At 43.2% G+C, this 8937-nt stretch overlaps 1 protein-coding gene across 1 annotated transcript in view; it reads left to right on the forward strand.

Annotated features, from left to right (window-relative positions):
- The window catches only part of LOC147465963 (uncharacterized), a 64039-nt gene extending 57321 nt beyond the window's left edge, over positions 1 to 6718 (forward strand). The window contains exons 8-10 of the mRNA XM_086522944.1: positions 2783 to 2868; positions 4453 to 4653; positions 5194 to 6718. Of these exons, the coding sequence (XP_086379070.1) occupies positions 2783 to 2868; positions 4453 to 4653; positions 5194 to 6454 (1548 nt within the window). The 3' untranslated portion in view covers positions 6455 to 6718. The remainder of the gene's footprint in view (positions 1 to 2782; positions 2869 to 4452; positions 4654 to 5193) is intronic.
- Positions 6719 to 8937: the final 2219 nt, after the last annotated feature.

The raw sequence follows: 8937 nt of genomic DNA on the forward strand, positions 1-8937 counted from the left end.
AAACTCCCTTCTCTTTAGCTTTGTTGGAAATGCCCTTAGGAGACTTTTGGACATTGTCCTTCCCCTTAGGCTCATTGGAACCCTTGTTCTCCGTGGGCTTAGAATTTCTTTTAGCCCCTGTTTGGAAATTGATTCGAGAAGCCACCATAGTATGGTGTATAACCGCCGATATGGTGCGTGGCCTTTGGGAGTGCCATTTCTTCAGTTCAGTCCGCACAGGCGTAGCTTAGAGGACTCCAAGAAGCCCTCATCTCCAAACGCCGCATCAAATTGTTGGATGATAGCCAAGACTTTGTCTGTAGCACCAAAGGTGCCATCATAGGTAAGGAAAGAGACGCTCTTCCCTCCCTCTTTGAACTTCTTGAGCTTGGATGACCTCTTCTACGCGGCATAGGATTTCCTATGGCCTCTTCTTTTTGATGGTTCAAAGGTTGCACCCTCACTTTTTTCAGAAGATGAAGAATTTGAGGAAGATGGAGAAGAGGGTGACTTATTTCTCGTCTTTTTCTTGCCTTGATCTTCTTTGTCTTCACCATCACTTTCATAAGAGGAAGAGGATGAAGAAGATGGAGGAGAGGGTGTTCTCTTTCTCGCCTCTTTCTTCTCTTGCTTTTTTGTCATCCCTCTTTGAATTATGGTGTGGAGAAGTGTGCGATGGTCTTCTCCGTTTTGGAGGTGATGGAGAGCGTTTAGCCCGCCGTCTTCGTGAAGCCATCTCTGCTGAGGTGGCAGGAGACTCACATCTTTCTCGTTCCTTCGGTGGGGGCTCTTGAGTTCTCCTTTGGGAAGGAGATGCATCATCAAGAAGCAAATTTCTGAGCCCTTGGTATGGATCCTCTTCTTCCTCCCGAATCGGAGAGAGGCCTCTCACAAGGAGGCTTCCTAGGTGCTCTCTCGTCATGGTGGGGAGCTTGGAGAATCCCATGAGCATGAAGCTGCTGTTGCACTCCATTTTTGAGGGATGGATTGCCCATGGCTTGTTGAAGCCTAGAAACAAGATAGTTAACAAGCATAGGGGCATCATTAGTAGCCTGCTCATTAGCAAAATCAAAGTTATCAACATTAATTTCACTCTCTTTACTATTGTCAGCCATTCTAACAACTTTTAGATGTAAACTTTTTATGTGTACTTTGGCACTTCAAGCCCTAGTTGCTACTCCTCTTTACCATAGTAACAGGGAATGGCCATTTTCGGGTCCCCGTTCCCCGTTCCCATCCTAATTTCCCGTTCCGAATCCCCGTTCCGTGTTTCAAACGTGAGTATCCGAAACAGGGAATGGCATTTCATGCATATTGCCGTTCCCCGTTCCCCGTTCTCCGTTCCGATTTCCCGTTTCGGGTAACTATGCTCTTTACCCCTTTAGAAAAAGCACTCAAGCTACTTTACCCGTGGCTCAAATACCATTAATTGCAAGGAATAGAAGAGAGGGTCGTTCAACACCAAAACAGTACCGGCTCCTGTCAAGCTTCTAATAGCTCAATAGTGGTTAAGCCGTAGGCAAGCCCCGTAGGACTCCACTATTAAGACCATAGCTCTCGACGGTGATGCCCCATTATCTGCACGAAGGAAGGCGCATTGCAAGGCTGAAAAATCCCTATTCTACTTACTCACATGCAATTAATAATACCAACCATTTATAGCTAGCTTGAGGACCTCCCTTCTTGAGCAAGAAAAGAGAAACCTTGTGCTTTGATGCCAATGTAACATTTAATGGCCTAGTAACTTGTGTGTAGCGGAAAATAGCATAAACATAGTGAGCATTTCATTAGAATAGATTCATAATGAGATTTACAAGAGTGCTTGGGTGGAGAGAGCAACAAAAAGTATAACACCTAGTTAGATAGCATGACCAATACTTCAAAAGAGAGAGAAATTAAGCTATTGATAATAGTTGAGGACCGGATTTACATGGAGCTGGTCCCCCTTCCAAAAGGCTTTGTATTATTGTTTCTCCTCTCAAGAGAGACATTTTACAATACAATTCTTTGTGTTCCTTCAATACTAGCTAGTGCAATGAAGATGGAAACTTCAAGCACTAAGCAAAACACTTATTAAACACAACATTAATTCCCTCACGGTCTCAGACCCAAGACCTCACACACCTTCGAAGATGGTGAGAGCTAGCGGGGGTATGAGAGTAGATTGAGTGGAAGGAGTCGTCTTACGAGAAAGATTTACATCTCCTCACATAATCACTCATATTAGCATAGCTTAGCTTAGTAATTAGCATGGTAGAGGAGATGAGCATGCATTTAAGCTTGGCTCTTGGTTGGATTTGCATCACAAAGCCAAGAGTTGTTGTTGTAGGCCTCCCTTCTCACAAGCTTGGAGTAGCTTAAATGATCAGTTTAACATGAGAAAATTATTTAGGAGAATTAGATATTAGTTTTTACGACACATCAAGATACTAGCAGCAATGAGCCTTTCGAATTTTATTTATCCAAGCTTCTCTTTTCTTTTTAGGCTATGCACATTGCAAACAACGGTATTTTACGTTTTTTATAGTTTCACAAGATTTCTATCAGTCCTTTGAGACCAAGCTTCTCTTTTCTTTTTAGACTATGCGCATTGCAAACACAAATGGTATTTTACATTTTTTAAATTTTCAGAAGATTTCTATCAGTCTTTGTTTAACTGACATATTCTTTACGAAGGAAAATATTTATGGTATTGTAACTCTGTGTGCGCTTTTTAACAAGCTGCACATGCAATTAGTTTAAGATTCTCATGTCTATAGAAGTGTCAACGGTTGTTATTTATTATTTGTTCTGTGGAGTATAGGCTCTTAGAGATGAAGTGATTATGGAACTTGTAGAGCAATGCTACACAGCAGAGAGACGAGTTGTGCAGCTTGTTAACACATCATCGTAAGTGCTTTTCTGCCTCACCTGGTTTGGTAATATGATCTTCGTGTTTCCCTGTGAGATAAAAGTTTCAAAATGAGTTTTTTTGTTAATATGGTCTCCATGCTTCCCTGTGAGAGAAAAGTTGCGAAATGAGCATTTGCCCTTCTTTTGAATCACCTCATTTGGTGAAAAATGGGGGGTTCTATGCTTGTTGTCTTACATTCATAAAAGTGCTGTGCAGTACAGGGTTTCTTTGGATTTACTGGCCAATTTTATATTATCATTGTGGGCTTGGCATCTTCGAGCTGCTTTCCATGTTGGAAATAGTTTTACCAACGGTACTTGTTTCTTTGATTGCATCCTCTAAGTGATCCTACTGGCAGGGACTTGTGTGTTTAACATGTCTGGCTTGGCTGTCATACAGTTAGCAAACTGTCTTCAGCATTTTCAAGATTTGTGCATGTAGAGTAAGATGTCCAGGTCTGATTACAGCTTTTGGCTGGAATAAAGGAGTTAAACACACGTTAGAGAGATCTTAGCCATATCTTTTAATATCCATAATTTAGCTCTCTCTACAGCTATCAGGAGAAAGTGCCTGTTTCTCTTCTGAGATTACACCTGCAGAGCTGATAGCTGGCTGGGCTGAGGTTGCAAAGTCTGTTTTCTTGTGGATTAAATTATTTTTATAGTATATACTGGTTCTTCCTTTAATTTAAGCTCCAGATTTTCATGGAAAGTATAAGGAGAGACCGCAATTTTTCAAAGTGACATTCTTTTGATTTTGTGCTATATTGTTCTGAGGCAACAGGATGGTTCCGATTTCAGTGTTATTGTTTGATTTTGTACTCAGAGCCGTTCACATTGTGATTTGGGATGAGTTTCATTTGCCTTGACCATGCTGGTCATTTCCATACTTCTTGATTACCTTCATTTACGAGTCTTAGAATTGAACTTTGGACTTTCTATGATTTATATATTTTCATATTTTTTGTTCATCATATTTTCAGACATAAAATGACTTTCTCTTGTCATTTTGTTTGCAATATTTTTTTGGATGTGCCTTCACCAAATTTGTGAATTTACTGAGTAGATGCTGAGTTGAGTTCTAACCTTTATTTTTTTCATCCTATGTTTTCTGGCCTCGTCCTTTAATCATGCTGCACCACTGTTTTGAGTGGTAAATGTCTTTGGTCTTTGTGGTTCAGTCTGTGTGTATTTGGTGATTTGTTGCAAGAAGCTTATGTAGAATAAATAGGAGTTTTATCGCAAGGTTTCAAATGTACGAGTACAAGAGTATTGTGTGGGAATGTGCTAGTTGCACAAGTTACTAAAGGTTCTCGCTGTATGCTGGTAGTGGTCTTTGAAAGGTGTAGTTCTAGCTGCAGGAAGCAGTCGTTGTTAATTTACCAGATTGACATGCTATTTGAATCAATAAAAAACTTTCCCTTGCTTGTCGCACAAATTAAATCAAGTTCATGCTTTCAGGAACCCAGCATCTGCCATTGACGTGCATAAATTTTGCACATGAAGTTTTTTCTGTTTCTGTTACAGGATGACTCATTGACCTCTTTATGAGATTTGCTTAGTATTACTTAACTAATGCAGAGACGAAGAACTTTTGCGTCAAGGCCTGTCCTTGAATGATGACTTGAAAAGAGTGCTAGCAAAGCATGACGCGATTGCATCAGGAGTTCCTATGCCAAAGGAACCTCCACCTGCCCCATCACCTCCCTCTGCCCCAACACTTTTTATTGACCATGAGACACAAGAGGATTCAGATGACGTTTTATCTCAACTTTCTCGCAGGTATTCCCTTTTAACCTAGCAAGATGTGTTTGACATAATTTTTAGAAAGGTTTTCTGGTGTTCTCTATGCCTTGAGGTAAGATTTGGAGAGCTTCTTGATCATCTTTTTGCCATGAAATTAAGTTTTTTTAGGGAACAGAAACTTCCCTGTTTTTTGATTGTGAACGTGCGCTGAGAGCGGCTTGGTTTTGACTCAGGTGGAAATTGTTTGCTAGCATTGAAGTTTGCTAATGCTAATTGATGGTTCCTTTCCAAAGGGACTGGACATACCTCTGCTAGCTAAAATGTACTTTTTTTTTTCGTCGATAGACAACAAGAGAGGGGAGGGAAGCTATAAAGTGTCATTGTTGAGTCTATTCACAAGTCCAACATGCAGGAACCCTGAACTATTGTGAATGAGTGTGTGGGGCCTTGGGCTTTGAAGACTCACAGTGGTGAAGTCCCAGGAGATATACCTTATATGTATATATAAATTAATGTATATATGTTTTTCTCAAAAACCATTACTACTGTAGCTTACTTCTCAATCTGGTGCAATAGGTCCACATCTAAGGCTAAAGCAAGTATATCTGCATCTGGAAGCTCTATGCTGGCTTTACCTGCTCCGGTGGAGTCACAGTCACAACCTCAAAACAATTTTGCCGCTTCAGCAGCGAGTCGTGCTCCAGCAATAGATCTCCTGAGTGGTGATTCATTTGTAGGTCCAACTGAATCGCCTCCCACTGCGCCTACACCTATGGCACAGAACTTGGCACTGACTCTCTCAGGCCTTTCGATCCAAGGGGGATCAAATCCTCTCAGCAATGGTGGAGGGCTGCAGCAAGCGTCACCAAGACCGTCCTTCTATAACAATCTTCAAAGTGACCAGAGTAACTTGCAGTTTAATGGGATGGTTTCAGGTTCACTTGATCGGCCTTTGGGCGGAGGTAGCTACAGTCAAATGCCAGGGCAGTTCAACAACAATTATGTGGTACCGTGGGCTCAACCAGGAATGGACTCAAATGCTTTTCAACAAGCTGCATCAGAGCAGATTGCCCCTCAGCCAGGTGGTTCTTCATTGAGCCCACAACAGGCTGCTCTAATTTATGGTACAAATCATGCACATTCTCAGCATGTTGGAACTCCAAGTCTTCAGCAGCAGTTCACGCCAGACCAGCTTTCCGTACCACAGGTCCAATCAATTTACACTACACAGGTGCCGAGTATGGCGCAACCTCTTACTCCTCCAGGATATGGTTCTATGCTTCAGGCACAGCAACCAATTTATATGTCTCCTCATGTACACCCTGAACAGAATGTTAGTCGAGGATCTCATGCGTATCCCATTGCTGCACAGCCACAACAAAGTTTCAGTCCTCAATCAGTTAATAGCCATTTGCCACCGGCTCCTTGGAGCACAGACAGTACGTCATTTCCAGATCCGCCCCAGCAGAGTCCAAGTTTTTATGGTAATTCTATGGCACCATCCTTCTCTGTACAAAATCCCGACCGGCAACAATTTCTCCAGCAGCAACAATTTCCATCTTCGGCTCAATTTCCGCCATATGTCCAGTCGAATATGGGACAGATGCAAAGTTTTCCTACTCAAGCCCCGAACATGGGACAGATCCAAAGTTTTCCTACTCAAGCCCCGAACAATTACTACACCTCCATGCAGCCTTCAGGATCATACATGCAGCAATCGGACTACGGAATGTTCCAGAACCATATTGTCCCTCAAAAAGCGGCAAAAAAGGAAGATGGGCTTTTCAAAGATCTTGTTGACCTGGCAAAGACAAAGAAAGGAGCTTCTAGCAAATGATGGAAATAGTGTGTTGGCTTATTCTCATTCAATTGTCTGCAGAGAAACTCTGCATGTAGTGCAGACGGTTGTATTCGTGCTAAGGCTTCACTTCTGTACATCACTAATGTTAAAAGATGTAGATTTATTGCTGCGATTCCATTATCAGGTGCCTTATTGGGTTTCATCTTTGACACCCTTACTCCATTGGAATGCTTGTGTGACCATTGTAATAATGAACAAGCAATTTTTCAGCTCTTATTGGGATCTTTGCCAATTTTACCATGCCGAGTCTCTAGAGCATTCATCTGAAGTTAATTCTAGAATGTGGTGTCACCAATCAGGGGGAGTGCACTGTCAAGGCAATGGTGATATAGCTGTATGCAGGGTTACAGCTAAGAGTTTCTTCCTTAATGGCATACTTTTGACTACCATTGTTTTGGCTTGGAAGTTTTGTGTGTGCTGAGGCTTGCATGTTGTTGATAGTCGTGAATGCTGTTGCATTTGACTCATTCCACTTTTTGGGGGGGTTTAACTTGACATTTGAGAATAGTTCAAACCAAAGTTTTCGGGTCGCTTTGCACTTGCAGCAGCTACAATTTTATGTATCACCAAGATAATAAAATTATGTTCGAGTATGTTTTTTTTCTTTCTGGTCTGCAGGAGTGTATTATGATCTGTACAGTCATTAATGGGGAATGAACTGTTCCAGAATGTCGGTGTTTTGCACCTTTGAGGACTTCAAGAGTTCATGACCTGGTACGAGAGAGAGAGAGAGAGAGAGAGAGAGAGAGAGAGAGAGAGAGAGAGAGAGAGAGAGAGAGAGAGAGAGAGAGAGAGAGAGAGAGAGAGAGAGAGAGAGAGAGAGAGAGAGAGAGAGAGAGAGAGAGAGAGAGAGAGAGAGAGAGAGAGAGAGAGAGAGAGAGAGAGAGAGAGAGAGAGAGAGAGAGAGAGAGAGAGAGAGAGAGAGAGAGAGAGAGAGAGAGAGAGAGAGAGAGAGAGAGAGAGAGAGAGAGAGAGAGAGAGAGAGAGAGAGAGAGAGAGAGAGAGAGAGAGAGAGAGAGAGAGAGAGAGAGAGAGAGAGAGAGAGAGAGAGAGAGAGAGAGAGAGAGAGAGAGAGAGAGAGAGAGAGAGAGAGAGAGAGAGAGAGAGAGAGAGAGAGAGAGAGAGAGAGAGAGAGAGAGAGAGAGAGAGAGAGAGAGAGAGAGAGAGAGAGAGAGAGAGAGAGAGAGAGAGAGAGAGAGAGAGAGAGAGAGAGAGAGAGAGAGAGAGAGAGAGAGAGAGAGAGAGAGAGAGAGAGAGAGAGAGAGAGAGAGAGAGAGAGAGAGAGAGAGAGAGAGAGAGAGAGAGAGAGAGAGAGAGAGAGAGAGAGAGAGAGAGAGAGAGAGAGAGAGAGAGAGAGAGAGAGAGAGAGAGAGAGAGAGAGAGAGAGAGAGAGAGAGAGAGAGAGAGAGAGAGAGAGAGAGAGAGAGAGAGAGAGAGAGAGAGAGAGAGAGAGAGAGAGAGAGAGAGAGAGAGAGAGAGAGAGAGAGAGAGAGAGAGAGAGAGAGAGAGAGAGAGAGAGAGAGAGAGAGAGAGAGAGAGAGAGAGAGAGAGAGAGAGAGAGAGAGAGAGAGAGAGAGAGAGAGAGAGAGAGAGAGAGAGAGAGAGAGAGAGAGAGAGAGAGAGAGAGAGAGAGAGAGAGAGAGAGAGAGAGAGAGAGAGAGAGAGAGAGAGAGAGAGAGAGAGAGAGAGAGAGAGAGAGAGAGAGAGAGAGAGAGAGAGAGAGAGAGAGAGAGAGAGAGAGAGAGAGAGAGAGAGAGAGAGAGAGAGAGAGAGAGAGAAGAGAGAGAGAGAGAGAGAGAGAGAGAGAGAGAGAGAGAGAGAGAGAGAGAGAGAGAGAAATGAAATGAAATGTTATATTAACGTCTTCAAAAGGCCATAGTGACCTATGAGACCAAAAAGTTACAAGGTGGTGGATCTGATACAAAGTCAGAGTAACAAAATAACAACAATACAAAACAAAGATATATACTATGGGATCCTAGATTGGTCGATGTGAACTGAGCAAAAAACTAAGCAAAGATGGGCAAAAAAGGGCGGCTTGCTGGGATAGCTGAATCACAAGAGATCTAGCATCGGTCGTTGGCGAATCTCATCAATCTCCTCCATGGTTAGTAGTCTGACCGGGCGTTGTGCTTGCCTGGCCACTTTGCTCCGGATCTTCTGACGTAGCCTCCGTCGATGCTGTGTAGTCCTCCGAAGTCGTGGGCGCCTAGATTTCCCCAGTTCAATCGCTCGGTCGATCAGTGTGCCTCTGGTGTGAGACGAGGGGGAGCTCTGTTGTGGGAGTGGCTCTTGCGGCTGTCCCGTGTCTGCTATGAAAAAGTCTGTGATCCGTCTTTGAGACTGGCTAGTCTCGCCATTCATCAAGCTATCTTTGTGTCTGCGCAGCTCGAGCAAGAACAAACCCAGGCATCTCTGATCTTCGTATCCCATGACTCTTGAGAGTGGTCCAAAACCCT

The sequence above is a fragment of the Adiantum capillus-veneris genome, chromosome 1 (genome assembly GCF_014529385.1).
Source record: "Adiantum capillus-veneris isolate H3 chromosome 1, ASM1452938v2, whole genome shotgun sequence".
Classification (NCBI taxonomy): Eukaryota; Viridiplantae; Streptophyta; class Polypodiopsida; order Polypodiales; family Pteridaceae; genus Adiantum; species Adiantum capillus-veneris.